At 47.7% G+C, this 22814-nt stretch overlaps 1 protein-coding gene across 1 annotated transcript; it reads left to right on the plus strand.

Moving 5' to 3' along the window:
* Positions 1-485: 485 nt before the first annotated feature.
* Positions 486-12550, plus strand: CIPC (CLOCK interacting pacemaker; the record flags this gene model as incomplete). The annotated part of the gene is made up of 3 exons (XM_080707367.1): positions 486-621; positions 5676-5842; positions 11657-12550. The coding sequence occupies 3 exons, from the start codon at positions 486-488 to the stop codon at positions 12548-12550; spliced, it is 1197 nt and encodes a 398-aa protein (XP_080563493.1).
* Between the last annotated feature and the right edge of the window lie 10264 nt (positions 12551-22814).

Genomic DNA, 22814 nt, shown 5'->3' on the forward strand with positions numbered 1-22814 from the left:
TTTATACGAGAAATAAACCCCCTCCTGTGAGAGGTGGCAGTGGGTCATGAGCCTAGATCTACCAGGAAAGCCAGCCTTGTTGGTTGATGTTACCTCTCCTCAGGGAGGAGGAGGGCGAGTCGATTTGGTTATCCATTCCCAAAAGCCTAATTAAATGTGCCTTTGTTAGCAGTTCACAAAGCTCCCACTGAATGCGGTTTGTGTGCTTTGAATTTGTAATGGAATTAGAGGGCAGGAGAGGACTGTGAATCTCCTTTTGGGAGGGAAACATTCTGTTTAGTAAACTTGAAGCTTTTGTCAGTTGAGACAGCTGAGAAAATATAGTTGAAGTGGGCGAGGCCGGTGTTCTTTGCCCTTAGCTTTATGTGCCATTTGGCTCACCTATCTTAGCTCTCCAAGCAGGGACTTCTTATGTAATTGCTATTTTTCATAGGGCAATCCAGATGAAAAGAGTACAGACGAACCTGCTTCCAGCCCAGTAAAACATGGAGAGGAAACCCCCGTCCAGAGAGAGCCCCAGGAGACCCTCGGCCAAGCCGGGCAGAGGCACAGACATGAAGAAGGCGGCTCGTCAGCTTGGCCTGCTGGCCTCCGAGTCAGACAAGGACTCTGGATTTTCAGGTTAAAAATATCTTATTCTTTCTACATTATAATGAATGGTTTTCCTAAAAAAAAATCATTCCCTCCCTGACACTCACTTGAGTGATTAGTCTGGGAAGCTTTCATGTATAAGATAAATGATTATCTGATCTCTTAAGATGGCCATTATGGTGCAGTGGCAAGTAGCTGTCCAAGCAGCTGTGGGGTTTGCTCTGAAAGAGGGATTTGACATCTTGTTTCAACTTAAACTCCTAATCTTATTTATTTTTTGCAGTGCTAGGGATGGAACCCAAGGGCCTCATACACTCTAGGCAAATGCTGTACTACTGAGTTACATCCTCAGACCAAGGCTCTCAACCTTAAATCGAATATTTTCAACTGCTACCGATGATCATTAGAAAATAATATATAAGCCGAGCATGGTGGTGCACACTTGTAATCTCAGCATTCGGAAGGCTGAGACCAGAGGATCGCGGTTCGCAGACAGCCTCAGCTACTTAGTGAGGCCCTCCGCAACTTAGTGAGACCCTGTTTCAAAATAAAGAATAAAAAATAGGGCAGAGGGTATAGCTCGAGTGCCCCTGGGTTCTATCCGCAGACCTGCAAAAAAAAAAAAAAAAAAAAAGAACAAAGAATATAGCTGGGGTTGTAGCTCGGAGGTAGAATGCCCCTGGGTTCCATCCCCAGCAAAAAAAGAAAAGGAAAAGAATATTAAATACTTGTAGTTCTGTTGTATTAGCTCCTTTTTCATAGGAATAGTTAGACTGCAGGGAAAAAATCATAAGTGCACTTTGTCACTCTACCAAATTTAAAGACTGCCAGGTAAAAGTAATACAGTCATGAGTCGCTTAGTGAGAGTTATATGTCCTGAGAAACTCATCCTTAAGTGCTATTGTTTATTGTGTGAACACTACAGGGTGTACTTACACAAGCTGAGCTGGTGTAGCCCACTACCGAGCTAGGCTACATGGTCTGTCCTATGTGGTCCATCAGTGATGGAGCACTGTTACATGATGTACAACTAAATCATGTTAAGATAACTTTTTGCTAAGAAAGTAATTTTACTGTGCTTAAAAGTCCATTCCTCCAACAGTCTCTCCTTCCCGTATCTACGTGTGATATTTGGACCGTGAGCCACTTGACCCACCATACTTGAGTATCTACTAGAGACAAGAAAGTAGAACAGCTTTTTTCTTACGAGCTTTTCCTTCCTTACTTTATTGGCGCACTGTAATTTATACATCATAGTGAAGCTCAAAGTGATACAAACACACGCACACAACACTCCATGTATTCCTTAGTGTGTGTGTGTGTCCGTTGGCGTGTGTCTGTGTGTGTCCATCCCTGGGGATTGGACCCAGGGGCATTCTGCCTCTGAACTACTTCCCCAGAGCCCTATTTTATTTTTTATTTTGTTTCTTTTTTGTGTGTATGTGTGGTACTGGGGGTGGAACCCAGGGGCTTTCTACCTCCAGGCTATACTCCTAGACCTATTTTATATTTTATTTGGAAACAGGGTCTCACTAAGTTCCTGAGAGCCTAATTAAGTAGCTGAGGCTGGCTTCGAAACTGTGCGATCCTCCTGGCTCAGCCCCCCAAGCGCAGGGATTACAAGCCTGCGCCACCACGCTTTATCTTGAAACAGGGTCTCACTACATTGTGGAGGGCCTCACTATAGGTTGCTAAGACTGGCAGTGAACCTGCAATCCTCCCGTCTCAACCTCCCGAGGACTGGGATTGCAGGTGTGTGCCACCATGCCCAGTTCCTCACTAGCGTACCCAGAGGAGCCAGCTACATCCTCCATGAACCATTTTTAATTTTGTGCTGAGGTTCGTATTCATTTCCAGGTCTGAGGGTAGTGGCTTGAGGGGCCCTCAAATGTTGAACCAGTGTCATCATTTTTGGCCCAGGGGCTGCAGAAGGTTGATGCTAGGAAATTTATGCTGAGCCATCATCTTGAGAGTAGAACTTCTCTAGGGGAAGACTTATATTATTCAAATTCACAGAGACAGATTTTCAAAAAATTTTGATGATTTATAAATTTACAGTGAGAGCCAGGCGTAGTGGGGCACGCTTGTAATCCCAGCATTCGGCAGGCTGAGACTGGAGGATTGCAGTTTGTGGACAGCCTCAGCTACTTAATGAGATTGAATGCCCCTGGGCTCCATCCCCAAACCCGCAAAAAAAAAAAAAAAAAAAAAAAAAAAAATTACAGTTAGAAATGCAGCTGTTAGGAAAACTAGAACTCTTCCATCCTTAGATTGATGTATTTTCACCTCATAGACATGATGAGTGAGAAGCCAATTTATAAATAGACTGTTACTCAGAGAGGAACAGAGCACTGACCAAGAGATTAGAATAAGAGGAATTAGCTGGCCGTCCAGGAAGCACGGGCCGGCCGCCCTGCAGTGCCTGGGGTTTTCTTCTTGGTCTCATAGCATTGCCTCCCAGACGTGCCTCATTGTGGGGCTCACTCCTGGTGATCATTAAAACCCCTGATCCCAGACCCTCTCCTGGAGATTCTGATACCCAGGGGCTGGGAGAGGGCTTGGAAAGGGGGACTTTTAAAGTGTCTCTGTCATACAATTAGACGACAGGTTTTGGAAACACTGCAGGCCTAGTGTCTCCTTTTCTTTTAATATGTTTGTTTTTTGTCTGTTTTTTTCGTATCATGAAGCTTAGTGATCCCCAGACGACCCCACCCCCACCCTTGCAGTACTAAAGAACTTCTTTCTCTGTTGCCTTTTCTGAGTATCATTATGGGATTCTTTTGTAATTTGATTTGTCAAGCCATTAACATCATTATTTCTGGTTTTGTGTGTGTGTGTGTGTGTGTGTGTGTGTGTGTGTGTGTGTGTTACTGAGGATTGAACCCAGGGGCATTCTACCGCTGAGTTATGTCCCCAGCCTATTTTATTCTTTGCTTTGGAACAGGGTCTCATTAAGTTGTGGAGAGCCTCACCAGTTGCTGCGGCTGGCCACAAACCTGTGATCCTCCTATATCAGCCTCCCAAGTACTGGGATTACAAACCTGCACCACCATATTGACACCATAACATCATTACTTCTGATACTTGAATTATCCCAAATTTGGCTAGTGGGAGTTCCATCTAGCCCCAATGTCTTTTTGACATGTCTCCATTAGTGTTTTTAGCACCATCTTGCTTTCTGGGACAACAAACTGTCCAGGCTAATCTTGAACCTTCTCTGCAAAAGATTTGGAATCAGCTGTTTGCCCCAGGCCCCCTGGTTTCCTTCATGTGCAGAATAGCATGGAGAAACCAAGATCTAGGTACTAGGTATACACATTGCTCCTGGAATCACTTGTTTGGGGCCTAGTATTTTTAACTAGAGGTTCAAATTTGGTTACTTGTGCTTTGTGAAAATACACTTTTCTGGGCACCAGGTAAATCAGATCAAGTTGGTTCAAGAGGAGGACCCAACACCCATAATTTGAGAAGCCTCACTGGAGATTCTGAATTGCACCTCTGTTGATAAATGCCTTTCTGATCACATTCTTTGCCAAGCTGCAAAATATGTAATTGTTTGATAGTTGCATTCATTTATATTTTAGTCTTGCTTTGTCCAGATTACTCTGAGATTGTGGTTGTTACTGTTGTTATTATTATTATTATTATTATTATTATTGTTACTATTAATGTGTGGTGCTGGGGGTTGAACCCAGGAGCAGTCTACTTCTGAGCTACAACTTCAGCCTGGTTTTTTTATTCTTTATTTTGAAACAGGTCTCACTAAGTCGTGGAGGGCCTTACTAAGTAGTTGAGGCTGGCCTGAACCCGAACCTCCTGTCTCAGAGCCTCCCAAATGCTGGGATTATAAGAGTGTGCCACCACTCCCGGCCACTCTGAGATTCTTTCTTTATTTTTTTTGGTGGTACTGGGGTTCCTGGAAGCCCTTCTACCTACGGGCTACACTCCCAAACCTATTTTTATACTTTTCTTAATTTTGGAAACAGGGTCTCTTAAGCCTGGCTTTGAACCTGCGCGATCCTCCTGTCTCCGCCTCCCAAGCGCCGCAGGGATTACAAGCGTGCGCCACCACACCCGGCTACTCTGAGATTCTTAATGAGCATTTCAGATAGCCCCAGACACCTCAGTAGCTGGAAACAACATCCTCTTGGTTAATTCCAAGAGGGAATCTTAGCTGCATCCTTTTTGTATGGAGTTTACACAGGTACCCTGTTTTCTTTGCCTAGGAATGCATTCCTACATCCCTTGGTGTGCAGGATCTCTGATGCGCTTAAGACAGTGAAAGAAGCCTTACCAAGGAGGAGGAGAACAGCAGAGAAACTTGTCAGCTTTGACAAGTTTATTCAGAATTTCATAGTTAGGAAATTCAGGAAGAAGCTATTTTAACTTCAGCATGGATATAGACTTTGAGATTTATAGATTGGTTCTGTTTTTATTATATCTTGTGGTACCTAGAAAATCTCTAAAAGTTTTATTCCTGCCTATGGACAGACACTTCCCTCTCTTCTCAATGAAAGTAGTGACTAACTTTTTTTTTTATTGTTGTTGTTTTTTGTGGTACTGGAGATTGAACCCAGAGGCATTCTACCTCTGAGCTACACCCCCAGCCCTATTTTTTAGTTTTATATTGAAACAAGATCTCACTAGATTGAAGAAAGTCTCACTACCTCCTGAGCCTATCCTCGAACCTGTGATCCTCCTGTTTTAGCCTCCCAAGTACTGGGATCACAAGTGTGCGGCACCATGCCTGGCTAATGACTAACTTTGAAACCTTCAGCTCATTTCTCCTGTAAACTGGTGGTGAATATTTTCATATGCACCCTAATTGATGAGGTTTTTTGTTTTTTTTTTCTTCTTCCTGTAAGAGGGTTAGGAAGGAAATCAATCAAGCTGAGAAGTGATTCTGAGTCTTCTGGAGTGGGAAGGATAGTTATAGATCCCATTGAAAAGCCAATGAAAGCTAAAGACCTCAGAAAAATTCACAAAATACCTTTCTATTTGAAGGGGTCGGTGGCACCTTAGGAGCTGGGTTAAAAGCACCTCACCTAGAACCTAAGCAAACTGACCATTCTTCTGCCCAGCAGATGGGAGCTCCGAATGTCTGAGCTCTGCCGAGCAGATGGAGTCCGAGGACATGCTGAGCGCCTTCGGCTGGAGCCGAGAAGACAGGCCACGGCAGAGTTCTAAAGCGGCAAGCGCCTTCCCTACACTGCCGCCCATGGTGGTCATGAAGAATGTGCTGGTCAAACAGGTGGGGAGGACTGCCTGGCCCCAGGTCTTAAAAGATGAAGGCTCTGAGCCTCCTGTGTACACACTTTTTCTCAAGCCACATGGATGCCTACTTTCTGTCCTGGGGAGAGGATGTGCCCTTTATTTTATTTACTTATTTATTTTTTGTGGTGCTGGGGGTGGAACCCAGGGGCTTTTCTACCTTCGAGCTAAACTCGCAGACCTATTTTATATTTTATTTGGAAACAGGGTCTGACTAAGTTGCTGAGAGCCTCACTACGTAGCTGAGGCTGGCTTCGAACCTGTGCGATCCTCCTGTCTCAGCCTCCCGAGCACAGGGATTACAAGTATGTGCCACCACGCCCGGCTTTGGGATGTGACCTTTTAATCACTGATGCCATTTTATTTTCCTTATTTATTTTTTGGTACAGGGGATTGAACCCAGGGTTGTTCTACCTCTGAGCTACACCCCCAGCCCTTTTTATGTTTATTTTGAAACAAGGTCTCTAAATTGCTGAGGTTCTGACTAAATTGCTAAGGCTGGCATCAAGCCTTCGATCTTCCTGTCTCAGCCTCCCAAGTACTGAGATTACAGGCATGAGCCGATGTGCCTGCCCCTGACACTGTTACAGAAAGGAGTACAGGGATCTGGGAAGTAGCTTAAGGGAAGAGCACTTGGCTAGCATGCCTGAGGCCCTAGATTTAATCCTCAGACACACAAGAAAGAGTATAAGAGGCCTGATGTATGTTCTTCTCATTTTTTTTTTTTTTTCAGTACTGGGGATGGAGCCAAGGGGCATTTTACCTCTGAGCTACACCCCCAGCCCTATTTTTTATTCTTTATTTTGAAACGGGGTCTCACTGAGTTGCAAAGGGCCTCACTAAGTAGTAGCTGAGGCTGTCCTCGAACCATGATCCTCCTGTCTCAGCCTCCTAAATGCTGGGATTACAAGTGTACACCACCACGCCTGGCCTATTCTCAGTTTTGAGACAGTCTTTTATTATTTCTGGGCTGCTTTCTCTCCCTCCCCTTCCTTGCTGTTCTGGGGATGGAATCCAGGGCCTAATACATTGTAAGTTAGTGCTCTACTACTGAGCTACAACCCCAGCTCTTTTTATTTTATTTTGAAACAGAATATCACTAAGTTACCCAATCTGGTCTCAAACTTGTGATTCTCCTGCCTCATCCTTCTGCATAACTGGGGTTAGAGGTATGTGCCACTGTCCCCAGCTTTATTTCTGTATTTGTTCCTTTTATTTTATTTTATTTTATTTTATTTTTGCGGTACTAGGTTGAAGAAAGTCTCACTTTCTTCAGGGGCATTGTACTTCCAAGCTATACCCCAGGCCTATTTTAATTATTTATTTATTAATTTATTTATTTATTTATGTTGGTACTGGGGTGGAACCCAGGGACTTTTCTACCTCTGGGTTATACTCCCAGACCTATTTTATACTTTATTTGGAAACAGGGTCTCACTAAGTTGCTGAGAGCTTCACTAAGTAGCTGAGGCTGGCTTCGAACCTGTGCAATCCTCCTGTCTCTGTCTCCCAAGCACTGGGATAACAAGCATGCACCACCACGCCCAGCTTGTCTTTTTTACTTTTGTTTTATTTTTTGGTGGTACTGGGGTTCCTGGAAACCCTTCTACCTCTGGGCTACACTCTCAGACCTATATTTATACTTTTTTTATTTGGAAACAGGGTCTCTTAAGCCAGTGCGGCTGGCTTCAAACCTGTGCTATCTTCCTGTCTCTGCCTCCCAAGCGTGGGGATTACAAGCGTGCGCCACCATGCCTGGCGTCTTTTTTATTTTTGAAACAGGGTCTCACTGAGTTGCAGAGGGCCTCACTAAGTAGCTGAGGCTGTCTGCAAACCGCGATCCTTTGGTCTCAGCCTCCCGAATGCTGGGATTACAAGCGTGCGCCACCACGCCTGGCTTTTATCTATATTTGTAGTTTATCCAAAATATCCTTAAATGCTTTACTCATATATGAAGGAACCAAGCTGAAATATCATCACTTCAGTAGTGCATTCTAGCACACGGCAGAGTTTAGGGTAGAAATAAAAGCATCTCTTTAGTGTGACTTGCCCTGGGAATTTAGAAATATAGGGCACATTTATTTGTTTCAAAAGTGGAAGCTGGCCAGGTGTGGTGGTGCACGCTTGTAATCTCCACTCTGGGGAAGTAGAGACAGGAGGATTGCGCAGGTTCGAAGCCAGCCTCACTGGCTTAAGAGACCCTGTTTCCAAATTTAAAAAAATATAAAATAGGTTTGGAAGTGTAGCCCGAGGTAGAAGGGTTCCATCCCCAGTACCACACACACACAAAAAAGTGGAGGCATTAGCCAGCCGTGGTGGTGCACGCTTGTAATCCCAGCATTTTGGAGGCTGAAACAGGAGGATCATGGTTCACAGACAACCTCAGCTACTTAGTGAGGTCCTTTGTAACTCAGTGAGACCCTGTTTCAAAATAAAGAATAAAAAGCTGGGCGTGGTGGCGCACACTTGTAATCCCTGCACTTGGGAGGCTGAGACAGGAGGATCGCACAGGTTCAAAGCCAGCCTCAGCTACTTAGTGAGTCTCAACAACTTAGCAAGACCCAGTTTTCAAATAAAATATAAAATGGGTCTGGGAGTATAGCTCGGGGTTAGAAAGCCTCTGGGTTCCACCCCTAGTACCACCAAAAAAACAAAATAAAGAATAAAAAATAGGGCTGGAAGTATACCTCAGAGGTAGAATGCCCCTGGGTTCCATCTCCAGTACCACACACACAAAAAAAGTGGAGGCCCTTTTCAGGGTATGTCACATTGTGAGCATTTCATAGTGATCAAGTTAAAGCCATGTCGCTGGTCTTGGCAGCTGTTCTGTTTGAGAATGGTTGTACCAGCAGTTCACACAGCGCGTTGCAGAGTTGAATACTGTTTTGGGATTTACTGTAAAACCATGCACTGTACGTGATTACTGTCTAGATATGAAAGAGGAGACAACTTGGATGAGAGTCTGAGTTAAGCTTCAGTGTCTGAAGATGAGAACCCAATCCTATGAACCTGCTTAAGTTAGAATAGAGAAGTACACGAAATAGGAAAGATTGGTTTTAGCTAAAGAATGTTTAAACTTATCCTGTTTATACTTGATGTTGAAAATATGTATATATATATATATATATCACAGTTCTCACCTGGGAGCCTCAGTGAGGCTACTTAAAGATGGGGAGATTTGAAACCTGGCGGTCATGTTGAACTTGCCCTGTCAAAGGTTAGAAGAACATGGCTGCAGTGTGCTGGAACCTTTCTGTCCTCATTGTCAGCTGGGTATTTCTGAGGAGCCCAAACTGAGTACCATCAAGGCAGCTTCAGGCATTCAGAAAAAGAACTAGAAGATTTTCGCTTGGCAAATCACATCTCAGATGGAACCTCAGTTCTTACTGAAAGGAGAAGAGAGAATAAAGACAGGAAGGAGATGGAGCCCAAGTGGGATTGGCCTGTCCCCGCTGATGCTGCCCAGGCTTCTGGGCATCCTTTCTCCCGCTGTTTTTCTTGCTGCCTCGCGCTCTGGCTCCCTCGTTACTCTTTCTTATGTGGCTGTGTTGATGAGCCTTTGTCTCAGGCGAGGCTGGCAGCCTACACTCAGGAGTGGGTAGGCTTTTTCAGCAGAGCCGCATCCTCTAGACAGAGATCCACTGGCAAGGGATGAGAGGCTTGGAGACGAGCTGGCCTCCTCGTCTAGGAGTTTGGTTTTTTCAAAATTTTAGAATCTAGCACATTCTAAAACTAAAATAATAACATTCTTTTTAAAAAATAAATCTGCTTATTCTTATTGTATATCTTGACTATTACTGCTTGATTTTAGAAATGATTCTTTCAAGGATCTGATCCCATTTCTGCCATTAAACGGTTATGATCTTGCACACAATTAGCCACCATGAATTTCCATTTCTACATCTCAAACACGAAATCTTAATGTGAGATGATTCTGAGGTCTTCTCCCAAGTATGAAATTTTGTCATGTGTTCCCCTCAGATGACTTCAACCTGCAAAATACAATTTTTCAAAGCTAGTAATTAGAAAGAAATTATCAGCAGCATCAGAAAAAACAGCCTAGTAAATATCATCTTGGGAAACGATGTATTGGATATTTTGGGGATAGCCTGAAGTTTTGCTCCTGCCTGAACTGAACTGGCTGATTTCCTCTAACAAAGAAACGTGTCTCCTGGGCCTCACATTGCTTGCTTTTGTACATCCCAGATATATTTGAATACCAGGTGGGCTCCAGAATGGGTTCCCTGTATCATCCAGCCTTCACGCTGGAGAAGAACTATGGTTGGTCTAAGTTCCTGATCCGGCATCCATGAGGCCAAGGTGTGTGCAGAGCGGTGTGCATGTGCACAGTGGGGAGATAGTCTGTGAGCTGCTCCCCTTGGAGCAGACGCTGCCATGTGGCCACCCTGCCAGGAACCTCCAAGGCTCACTTTGCCCAGCCTCATCTTCATCCCATCTTTGGGAATGGTTTGGAGCTGGCCTGACTTTATAATGTTGGAGACAGTAGTCATGTCCTCCTCGCTTAGATTACACCTGAATGGGTACTTTGATTAAAAAAAAATTGTATAGTTGAGGAGTAATGAAAGTTGAGGACAGCTGTTAGTTAAGATGGACCTTAGAGGATGGAATCCTAGCTGTATCACCTATAAGCTAGGGAACTTAAAGCAAGTCATATCAACCGTCTAAGCCTCAGCTCTCTATTTATGAAGGTAAGTAGTAACATGTGATGGGGTTGTTATGGGGATTAAATGAGGTAGCCCATGTGAAACCCATATGTCAGCCAGCACAGTGGGCACCACAGGTTGTAGCCATTGCTGTTTTGAATGGTTTGACATCTGTTGGCCTTAAAATCAGGAGCCCAGAGACACCTGACAAGATGTAACTTTTTGATCAAAAGTTGTTTTCAGGTGAGAGGTTCCCGCATAAGTAAGTAAAGATAGATTTTGGTATAAAGTCACATTCTAGCCTTGAGATTAACACGTTAATTTGTGCCAGGACACTGTACTATGCCTATTTTTATTGCTTCAGTTGTGACCTTAACCACTGTCATTACTTCATCTATCTACAATTTCTGAATGAAACCATTTGAATAAAAACTGATTTATTTCCTCGAGTTTTCCTTAGTAAGTTTATTTAAAGTGTGTTCTCAGCCAGGTGTGGTGGCACACTCTTGTAATCCCAGTACTTGGGAGGCTGAGACAGGAGGATCACTTAAGTTGGAAGCCAGCCTTAACTACTTAGGCTCTCAGCAACATAGTGAGACCCTGTTTCCAAATAAAATATAAAGTAGATAGGGGTGTAGGCCGGAGGTAGAAAGCCCCTGGGCTGCATCCCCAGTACCACACATAAAAAAAAGTAAAATAAGCCGGGCGTGGTGGTGCACGCTTGTAATCCCCGCGCTTGGGAGGCGGAGACAGGAGGATCACGTAGGTTCGAAGCCAGCTGCTTGCTCTGGCTTAAGAGACCCTGTTTCCAAATAAAAATATAAAAATAGGTCTGGGAGTGTAGCCCGGAGGTAGAAGGGCTTCCAGGAACCCCAGTACCACAAAAAAAAAAAAAAAAAAAAAACCACAGTAAAAATAAAAAATTTAAAAATAAGAGTGTGTTCTCAGTCACAAGCAGGTTTTCAGGCTACTTCCCTAGCCACGTTGGCCAGGGCTACCCGTGCATGAGGGTAGAGATTAGACGTGCCCACCTGAAGCGGGCACAGGTCGCTGAGTGTCTGCTTTGCCCCGCCACGGAAGCTGCACTCCTCCATCCTGAATAAGCAGCTGCTCTCTTCCTGTGCTTGCAGGGCAGCGGCTCATCCCAGCTCCAGTCATGGACTGTCCAGCCCTCCTTGGAAGTGATCTCAGCACAGCCACAGCTCTTCGTCCTCCACCCACCGGTGCCATCTCCCGTCAGCCCATGTCATACCAGCGAGAAAAAGTCAGACTCCAGAAACTACTTGCCCATTCTGAATTCTTACACCAAAATAGCCCCACACCCCGGCAAAAGGGGCCTTTCCCTCAGCCCAGAAGAAAGAGGAGCCAGTGGAATGCAGAAGAAAATCTGCACTGAGAGACTGGGGCCTGGCTTGTCTCCCAGCGAGCCGTCCAAGACTGGCGCTGTACCGGCCAGTCCCTCCACTCCGGCCCCAGCCAGCGCCAAACTCGCTGAGGACTCAGCTCTGCAGGGTGTGCCCTCTCTGGCGGCAGGCGGAAGTCCACAGACTCTCCAGCCAGTGTCCAGCAGCCATGTGGCTAAGGCTCCCAGTCTGACCTTTGCTTCCCCCGCCAGTCCTGTGTGCGCCTCTGACAGTACTCCGCATGGCCTGGAGAGCAACTCACCCCTGTCACCCCTGTCGGCCAGTTACGGCTCACCTCTGTGGGCGGCGGAACACCTCTGCCGCAGCCCAGACCTCTTCTCAGAGCAGCAGCAGAGCAAGCATAGGCGCTTTCAGAATACCCTCGTAGTCCTGCACAAGTCTGGCTTGCTGGAGATCACTTTGAAAACCAAGGAGTTGATTCGTCAGAACCAGGCAACCCAGGTGGAACTAGACCAGCTGAAGGAGCAAACTCAGCTGTTCCTAGAGGCCACCAAGAGCAGGGCTCCCCAGGCCTGGGCCAAGCTGCAGGCATCGCTGACATCTGGGTCCAGCCACTCCACCAGCGACCTAGATGCATTCTCTGATCGCCCAGACATTTAGCCCAGAGGACACATCTTCTGGTGGTTTGTGTGGTTCTTTTCACCCTTGCTGTTACCCGCACTTGTGTCCCCAGGCTTACGTGAGAGCTTTTCCTTCTCAACTCATGAAGCCACGTGCCAGTTCCCAGCTGCTCCCTTAACCTGTGGTCTGTGCATAGGTTATGGATGCCTCCGTTCTGCTGGGGAGCCCCGGTTGTGAGTGACCTCGAGTCCCTTTTCCTTAGCCTATAGGCGAGCGATCACGGGGCCGAGCAGCAGAGATGAGTGTGGAGCGTTTCTCACTTCCCACCATACCACTTGCTAACTGGGCTCAAGGGTGCCATAACATGAGCTTACAGGGTGACACCAGCCAGCCAGGAGTAAGGGACACAGGATCCCTTCATGGATCTTCCCTTGAGTGTCTTAGTCACAGAGAAAAATAGGAGGTGTGTTTGCATTCTACAAGGCATGCCAGTTGGGCAAGACCTAAAAGGCTTTGGGCACAGGTCACGCCTGAGTGCAAACCATCAATCCCATAAAGCTTTGTTTTTTTTAAACTTGAAAGTCAAGGGGAAAGGGCAGTACCATTTGACTCATACAATGTAATCACAAACCAGATTTCACTTAATAAGTAGACAAAGTACTTCAAATTCTTTTTTTTTTTTTTTTTTGCGGGTCTGGGGATGGAACCCAGGGGCATTCAACCTCCGAGCTACACCCCTTGCCCTATTTTTTATTCTTTATTTTGAAACCGGGTCTCACTGAGTTGCAGAGGGCCTCACTAAGTAGCTGAGGCTGTCCGCGAACCGCGATCCTCCGGTCTCAGCCTCCCAAATGCTGGGATTAAAAGCATGCGCCACCGCGCCTGGCTTCAAATTCTTAAGGTATGGAATAGATGCAGTACTATCTGGAATTGTAGCAGATGCGTTGCCTTTTTGGCTGAGAGACTGAAGAAATAGGCATGGCCAGTATCTCTTGGTCAGCAGCTGGAAGATTCCAGTTACTCTCTTGAAACAGCGCAATCTGTTTTATGTCTGGAAAGCTCAAGGCTAGCTTCCATAGATCCTGAGTGGGAAAAGTTACCCTTTTTGCTGCTACCTTGGTTGTTTTTTTTTTTTTTTTCCCCACCTTTTGTTTTTTTATAAAAGAGGGAAGAAATGATTCTGCTTGTAAACTTTAAATAAAATCATCCCAAGGTTATAATAAGGCCACAAAAAGTTGGAAAGCTTTCTTCCGTTTTTCATATCTTGAGTTTTCCTCTGTATCATGGTGATGAGGGGCTACTGTGGAGCAGGGTCTTGGGTCTCTAGTGTGTTGGATGTCGGCAGCAAAGTCCAAGGCATGAAGTTGGTCCTGGTGCTCGGCTCACAATGGACACTGATGAGTGTTTCTAGAGGATACACGTTCTTCAGCCTCATTGTATATCCATACTTCTCATTATCCAATGAGAAGTCTAAATAGCCAAGTCTCAAAATATTTCATCTCCTAATTTTTTTTCTCTTTTTTTGTGGTATTGGGGATGGAACCCAGGGGCATTATACCTCTGAGCTACGCCCCAGCCCTATTTTTTATTTTTTAGAAAGAGGGTCTCACTGAGTTGCAAACGCCTCACTAAGTAGCTGAGGCTGTCCGCGAACCATGATCCTCCTGTAGCTGAGGCTGCCCGTGAACCACGATCCTCCTGTCTCAGCCTCTTGAATGCTGAGATTACAAGCGTGCGCCACCACAACTGGCTTTCATCCTCTCATTTAAAAATGTCATCCTTTTGAAAATCTTAGTTCTTTACAAATTACCTTAATAACGTCTTATGATCTGCTTTATCTTTTCTGCAAAGGAAATGTTGTTGAGGTTTTACTAAGCCCAGAAGCTGATGATCATATTTACTAGGTAGTTGTAACTCTTAACATAGTTTAGGTATTTCTAAGGCTTCAGATTGCCTATACTACGTTCACAAACTTGTTTATTTAGAAATAAACAACTCGGCAAACTCTCTACACTCCTGATCAGCACAGAATTATCTGCTATTTGCTTTCTGAAGGTTTCCAAAGTCAGAGCAAGTGTGTCCCTAAGCAGACTCAGCCTCTTGTAGTATTTTTCTCTTGGCCCACTCTCTCTGCCTCCTTTGAATCTGTATGGTACTATAACCATCCACTCTGCACCGTGCTCGGAAGCTTCCTTTTTGGCAGAATACTTGTTTGGCAGCAAAGCTGTAGAAACAGGTGCATTCAGAACAGCCTGGGCACCAGTCATGAGTCTTACTGAGTGTCAAAAATCTGAAAACACTTGCTGAGAACCAAATGTATTCCACTGGAAAAACCCTCTGCGGAGCTCTAAGCCTCTTGGACTCTTGTTCCTAGATCAGGGCTTGCATTTCCTTTCCTGTCACGGTAAAAGATGAAGAAAGCCACCATGGATCCTCACTGCTGAGGCAGGGGGGACAGCCCCCTCCCCAGATCCACTCTGATTTGAAACTCGAGTCAGAAGTCCCCAGGCTGTTAGCACGGGCATTCTTTCCCTAGTGGAGCTGGAGGTGCGTGAACCCAAGTAGAGAACCAGATCGTGGACGGAGAGACCCACTCAGGCCAGGTCAGCAAGTGGTGAGACCTTGGAGTTGACCAGAAAAATCTCCATTGGTTGCACAAGGCTGTAAGTAGTAATTGCCTTAGCGATGCATGATGTGATCTGGTTTGGAGTAGAGTGGCAGAGCTACTGTTTTTTTGAAAATAAGAAGCCAATTTTAGCTCAAACCAGCCCTTAAGAGAACGTTTGGCAGATTTTATTGGCAATAGTAAAGTACATCCAGAAAAAGTTCCTGATTGAATTAGTTATGGGAATGGAGTTTAATGGCATTAGTAATTTATTACACTCTTGTTGCTTTTTATTGATGATAGTATTGTCTGATGTTTCTTCTCTACTATAATTCTTTTAGCAGAAAAGCAACTCTCATGCATATATTGAAGTGGTTTTCCAGCTATGAATTCTTTAGAGTAGAAATTTATTTACCAAATGTGAATTCTTTTAGAACGTATGAAGTTATGTAGAAATTGACTGTGAAATGTCAGAGAAAAATAAAAGTCACTTATTTGAAAGCGATTAGGCTTTTTTTTGCTTTGTAACTGCTTAAAAATACTGAGACGTCTACAGCAAATGCTTGAGTTGACTTAAGTGTCCAGTGTAGATACTCATGCCATTTGGGAATGTTGGGATCGGATACTGAATGTGTGGAAATTCATTGTCAGACTTTCAGCAGTGTGGACTCAAAGGAAATGTGGTCGGTCGTTAGGTAGATGAGTGTGGCCAGTCTCTCCCCAGAGTCGGAGGTTTACGCTCTGGCAGCTGGGAGACGTGAGTGGAGGGATCAGTCCAGTGATTTCTTCCATCAGTTCAGAAATAGAACTTTTTTTTTTTTTTTTTGCGGTACTGGAAATAGAACCCAGGGGCATTCTACATTTGAGCTACACCTCCAACCCTATTTTTTATCCTTCCTTCCTTTATTTTTTGTGGTACTGGGGGTGGAACCCAGGGGCTTTTCTACCTTCAGGCTATACTCCCAGACCTCTTTTATACTTTATTTGGAAACAGGGTCTCTAAGTTGCTGAGAGCCTCACTAAGTAGCTGAGGCTGGCTTAGAACCTGTGTGATCCTTCTGTCTCAGCCTCCTGAGCGCTGGGATTACAAGCGTGCGCCACCACGCCCAGTTTTTTTTTTTTTTTTAATTCTTTATTTTGAAACAAGTTCTCACTAAGTTGCAGAGGGCCTAAGCAGCTGAGACTGTCCTCGAACCTGCAATCCTCCTGTCTCAGCCTCCCAAGTACTGGAATTACAAGCATGCACCACCGTGCCTGGCTAGAAATAGAACTTTTAAATGACAAAACTATACAGTTGTATACTGAGATAAACTAAAGGCACATTGTTCTTCCTCCAACACGGAAGTCCTCAGTAAGAACATGGTAGAGCCTTCCTGTGTGCATTCTCTCTGAGGCTCAGCTCCTTGTTAAAGCTCACCAAGAGGCTCTCCACAGGGGCATGCGGTGTCCTCCCTGCCTCTCAGGACAGTCAGCAACCCCTCCTGGTTGGCCTTGTTATTGTTGTACTAGAGATTTGCCCCAGAAGCATTCTACCTCTGAGCTACACTCCCAGCCCTATTTTTTATTTTTTTATTATTTTGTGGTACTAGGGATGAAACTCGGGCATTCTACCTCCAGGCTACACTTCCAGCCCTATTTTTTTTTTTTCCCCTGGTGGTACTGGGGTTCCTGGAAGCCCTTCTACCTCCGGGCTATACTCCCAGACCTATTTTATATTTTTTTAAATTTGGAAACAGGGCCTCAAGCCAGAGAGGCTGGCTCGGAACCAGCGCGATCTTCCTGTCTCCGCCTCCCAAGTGCGGGAATTACAAGCGTGCGCCACCACGCCCGGCCTTAATTCCTTATTTTGAAACAGGGTCTCACTGAGTTGCATAGGGCCTCACTAGTAGCCGAGGCTATCCACGAATCGCGATCCTCCTGTCTCAGCCTCTTAAATGCTGGGATTATGAGCGTGCACAGCACACCCGGCTTATTTTTTATTTTGAAACAGGGTCTCATTAAGTTGTTGAGGGGTCTCAGTAAGTTGCTGAGGCTGGCCTTGAATCTTAGATTCTCCTGCCTCTGCCACCCAAGTATAAGTGTGCACGCCTGTGTTCTTCTATCCCAATCTCACTTACAGTTTACAAAAAAAGAGCAAATAAATGCCAAGCCAGGGCAGTTACTCTGTTCTGTGGGCCATGTGTGAATGCTGGGCTTTTCCTGTCAAAATCCCTCCTTCGTTCTTAGAGCACGTGGCTTGCCTCTCTTTATGAAGGATGGTTATGCAAGACGTTAGAGAATTGCTTGAGAGAACAGTCGGCATGATTCCTGCCTCAAATTACAGCAGCTGGAGGAGATGAGCAAGAAAGCTAGAGAAGCCCGTGGAGTACCAAGTGAACACAGGCGTGGGCGGAAGCTGCTGGGAAGTGGAGGGGAATGAACACCCAAAGCAGGATCCCGAGGCCAGCCCGCGTGAGGGCCCCAGTCAAGCTGAGTGATCGGTGTTCCAAACGCAGCCGTCAGCGTGTCTCGAGAGCCTGAGAGTAAAAATAGCTGCCTCTAATTTTCCTAAAGACTCACTTCATCTTAGGAATTTCAGGGGCCTCAAATGGGTGCTCGCTTATTCTGGTAACTGTTCTCAGAACAGAGGAGAGCTGGGGCCCCAGTTCTCTGGCAACAGCCCGCAAGCTTTGCCCGCTGGGTGGGCAGATGGGAGCCCTTGGCTTGGAGTCTGCCCTCCATTTGGGCAGGAGAGTGAAACCCTAGCAACCCTGAAAAAACCAGGACCTGCTACTACTTGTAGATGGTAAACTTTAACATGTCTCTACAGAGAGTTGGATTGAAATCACCATTTCCTCTGCTGCAAATGGGTAAATTGCCCCTGGAGCAGCAAGGGGAGAGCTCCCTGTGGCCCTCCAAAGGTTTGCTGGAATGAACTGAGACCAGCTCAGTCAGGAAGAAGGGCATGCAATTTATTAACGTGCATGGGGAGGGGCGAATCACAGGGGAGTGACTGCCTGGTAGCCAGAGGGGCGGAAGGTTCAGGTGCTCAATCGCCCTCCTCGCTGGGGAGAGGGAAATGCAAGATAGAGACAAGCCGGACAGGTAGTAAATGATTTTTGAGGCGTGAACGGAGTGATCTGTAAATGATTTTCTTTGGAAGAATGAATGGGCCTGGGAGGTAGCAGCTTGTGACACAGTCGGGTGAGGTGTGGTGACAGTCTACAGTCTCACTTCCTGCAATAGTTTAAAGTGAAACCTCAGAGAGAGGACAGAAGGCAAACGTTTTCCTCTTTGGCAGGCCCAGGCTGTTGATAGGGAATATCAGAGTCCAGCCTCTTCCAACACCTGTTCCTCTCCCGAGAACCTTTAACCTAAAATTACCAGGGTACCATATTTTGGGGGTGACAGCTCTGGGATCTCTCACCCCTCAGAGGAAGAGAAGAAGCTGGAAGATGGTAAACACAAATAGGACCTGGCACCTCAGAAGATCCCGCAGCATCTTTAACAGGCAGGAAAGCCTCCCGGGACGGTTCATCCTGCTTCCCTCTGATCTCCAGCCAGCCTTAGAGCCTCTGCTCCTGCTCTCTGCTCTGGAGATGCGAATGAGTGCCCACCTAAGCGACATACACAGTGGAAGGGCGGTGGACTGCACTACCAGCAGCCCAGAGACTCAGTAGCATGCATGGCCTGGGGGGTGGGCTGCATGTGTGTGGGGATTGAGCACAGGGGCTTTCTTCCCCAGACCTGTATCTCCAGCTCCATTTTATTTTTCATTTTGAAACAGGGTCTCTCTAAGCTGCCGAGGGCCTTGTAAGTGGCTGAGGCCGTCCTTGAACCTTGGATCCTCCGTTTCTCAGCCGCAAGTACTGGGATTATAGGTGTGTGGGAGGGTGTGTGTGTGTCTGTTACTGGGGATTGAACCCAGAGGCTTTCTGCCCTGAGCTAGTGAGCCCTCTCACTAGGTTCTACACACCCACAGCTGGGTGTGTGGGCCTGGGGGAGGCGCTGCCTCCTGCTTGCACCTACTTTTATCTCACAGATCAGCGCGTTATCACCTTTGGGTGAGCAGCCTTTGATGAGGGCAGAAGTCCTTATGATGAACTACTAAGCCAAGAAGTGTTGCAACCGCCCCAGGATATGGATTCATCGATAAGTCCACCCCAACACGGCCCAAGCACCTGGGGAGAGTTCTGGGAGGTGGATTGTCCTGCTCGGCAGGCAGCTCACCTCTAGACTTGTGGCCCCACCCACAGCAGCACCTGCCTGCTCTCCTCTGGCCTGCCCCAGCTTCCTCCAGCAGAGTCTTCCATGTGTTCCCTCCCCAGCCTCACCCTCATCTCGGGCCGGGCCGGGCAGCACCGAATGCTTGTTAAGTCCCAGGATCTATAGAAAGGTACTTGTGGCCCCTGCCTGGGGGGGGCCTGGCACCTGAGCCTGGAGCCCCTGGCCCTCGGGAGAGCTGTGATGCGAGGTTGTGCCTGGTGCCCAAGACAAGTTCCAGACAGAGCCGCGGGAGCTCCGCCAGGCCTGGGGAAGAACTCGGGGTTAGCTGAGATTTGAGCTCTACCTTGGCACACGGTGCAGCTTAGGTAAACCAAGAGGACCCGGAACAGCATTTTAACCAAAGGGAAGAGCATGAGTAGACGTCTGATGGTGAGATAGAAATATCTCAGTCTCAAGCTGGTCTCCGTGTGACTCCGGCAAGTTACATAATCTCTCTGGGCCTGTTTCCTCATCTGTTGAGCCACTCCCCATCAACGCTGAAAGATTGTCGAGCTTTAGCGTAAAGTGCCTAGTACGGCGGCCCCATTCAGTAACAGTGATCTTAAAATTGTTACTGCTGTTTGAGGAATGACTGGGCTGGCTCGGCCCAAGGCCAGCGTTCCATTTTGTACTTCCAGGTAGTGACAGGCAAATCAGCCAGCTCCCTGCCTGCCTCTGGCACCCCGCAGCACTCAGATCGGAGTCCTTCCTTACTGCACACCCTGCAGGATACCTGCCAAGCGCTGCAGCTCTCCCAGGGCAGCTCACCTCGCCCCTCTCCAGAGCCCTGCAGCCAGCAGGTGGGGAGCTGCAGAGGAATCAGGAGCACTGGCTATCAGCCTCATCCTCGCCAGGACCCTCAGTCTCACGCCAGGCCCAGCCTCCTGGCTGGTGACTCAGCCTCCAGCCTCCCACACAATCCCTCCTCCACATCTGTCTCACGCGAGCATCTCAAACCTCCTCTGCAAATGTGCAAAGCCGGGAACTACAGCAATGGCTCCCCAGCGTGGCTGCAAGAGCATCGTGCGACCAGCAGCATCGCCATCACCTAGAGTCTGATGCTTTTTAACAAGATCACCTTGATTCTCAGACCTACAAGTATGGGGAACATTGGCGCCAGCTTTTACTAAAGGCTCTGGATGGTCCAAGGGCGGTGCCGGGTGTTTTACAGCACAGCATCTCATTCAGCTAGGGCACGCCTTTGACAAACCTCAACAAATCCCCATGAGCGCCTATGTGAGAAGCTCTGTGCTAGGGCCTGGGGTGAAAGCAGGTGCTGCCCCTCGGGGTAAGAGCACAGACGCCACGGGATGTGGATGTCAACCTCATCACTTACCTGCTGTGTGTTCCTGGACTCCTTCCTCAGCCTCTCTGAGCACTAGTTTCCGCTTCTGCGGCGCAGGACTAATAACCACCAAGCCCTGGTTGCGGTCACGATTGAGCTTTTCTAAGCCAAGTCCTCACCAGGCCTGGATCTAGCACGAGCTCAGAACAGCCGTGACTGTGACAAAAACACCTGGGGCGGCGGGGAGAAAGGAGTGGTGGGAGAGAGCGGCTCATGTGGCCCCTGAGGAGGGGCGCGGCGGCGGGACCCTGCTGCCCCAGTCCGGCTTGCCCGGACGTGGGCTCCCGGGATCGGGCCGTTCTCCCCATTTTACTGGCCGGGCCAGACCATATGGGTAGCAAGAACTCGGGCCCCCGATCCTGCCCTTTTCCCCCTGAAACCTTTTGTGGCTCTGCGAGGCAAGCGCCCAGCAGTCCCTTCAGGCCCGGGGTCTGTCCCCCTCCCCACGCCGCGGAGCCTGGAGAGCCAGGCGTGGCGGGCGGCATCTGGCGCCCCCTTCCGGCAGGCCCGAGCCACTGCAGCGGGCCGCCGGCTCTGCGGGTCCTGGTCCCTCTGGGTCGCAGAGATGCCGCCCTCGCGCACGCGTCTGAGGAATCCGTGTAGGGGTTCCGTGGTCCTCGGAGTGCACCGTTAGTTCCTGTAATTTAATTTTCTCTCCCGAAAGCGCTGCTAATTAAGTTATTTCTCCGCGAGTGGTCGCACCCCACCCCTGCTGCTCAGTGTATTAGTTACCAGTATGCAGGGAATTCCCGGTATGTGGCCTCGCCCCTCCTCATCTGCCGCCTCCTGGGCCTCTCCGGAGGACTTGCCTCCCTCTATTTGCACCTGGTCATGAAAGCAACCCTTCAGTCTTGGAGGAAACGTGAGAACAAGCCTCTCCTGCTGCTGGGGCCTCTGCAACTGGGTTCATCAAAATCAAATTGTGTCTTCTCAACTCCCCTGTCTTTACAATAATGAAATTGTATCCCCTACAGCTGCGTGCGCTCGTGTGTGTGTGTGTGTGTGTGTGTGTGTGTGTGTGTGTGCGCTGGAGATTCAACACAGGGACATCCTATCTCTGAGCTATACTCCTGGCCCTATTTATTTAATGTATTTAAGTTTTTTTTGTGTGTGTGGCACTGGGGATTGAACCCAGAGGCATTCTACCTCTGAGCTAACCCACAGCCCAGCCCAATTTTATTTCTTATTTGGAAACAGGGTCTCACTAAGTTGTGAAGAGCCTAGCTGCAAACCTGTGATCCTCCTGTCTCAGCGTCCCAAACACTGGGATTACAAGCATGTGCCACCACGCCTGGCTTCCTGCTTATTTTTTATTTGGAAACAGGTTTTCGCTAAATTGCTGAGTGCCTAAGATGCTGAGGCGGCTTCTGACCTGCAATTTTCCTGTCTCAATCTCCCAAGTACTAGAATTACAGGTGTGTGCCACTATGCCCGGCTTTAAGGAGATGTTAGTGGTGAGGATTTCAGGTGTACAAGCAGATCAGAAAGGGGCCTTCTGAGACAGGAAGGCCAGGAGGAGCCCACACATGGGACTGCCTTCTGTCTGGAAGGCCTCACAGTGCCTCTCAGCCCACCTCTGCTTGGCTTCTCTGGGGTTCCAGGTCAGTACCCTGCTCCAGGCCTGCAGAGCTTTGCACCCATGCCATCAACAGTGGGGGGCACTTCATAAGCGAGCCCCCACCTCCAGCCACCCCTGAGGCTCCCCTTTCCCAATGTCACCTAGGTTACCTTGTGCAAGTGTCCCCCCTTGGGCCCCACTCCACTGTAGGGTGTCCAGGGAGTGGGTGTGGAGACAAGCCTGGCCATGCTGGGCCCGCTTCAGTGCCTGGTCCCTTCCTGCCCCACCCAGGCACCACCTGGGAGGGTGACCTCCAGAAAGAGCCCCATTTCCCCTGATGAAGCAGCACCCTTGGGCCTGGGCAGAGCCCCGAGGCTGGACTTGCCCAGTGTTCCCTCCAGACCTGGGGTCTGTCCACTCTTGGCCCAGACTGCGCCCACACCTCCAGACGCTTCTCCAGAGAAGCTGCTTCTCCTGTGTGACTTGCTAACAGTCCTAGTCTGGGAGGAGCCCAGCACGCCTGCTTTTACCTGCAGATACACAGTAAGCT

The sequence above is a fragment of the Muscardinus avellanarius genome, assembly GCF_963383645.1.
Source record: "Muscardinus avellanarius genome assembly, chromosome: 12".
In the NCBI taxonomy this organism is placed as follows: domain Eukaryota; kingdom Metazoa; phylum Chordata; class Mammalia; order Rodentia; family Gliridae; genus Muscardinus; species Muscardinus avellanarius.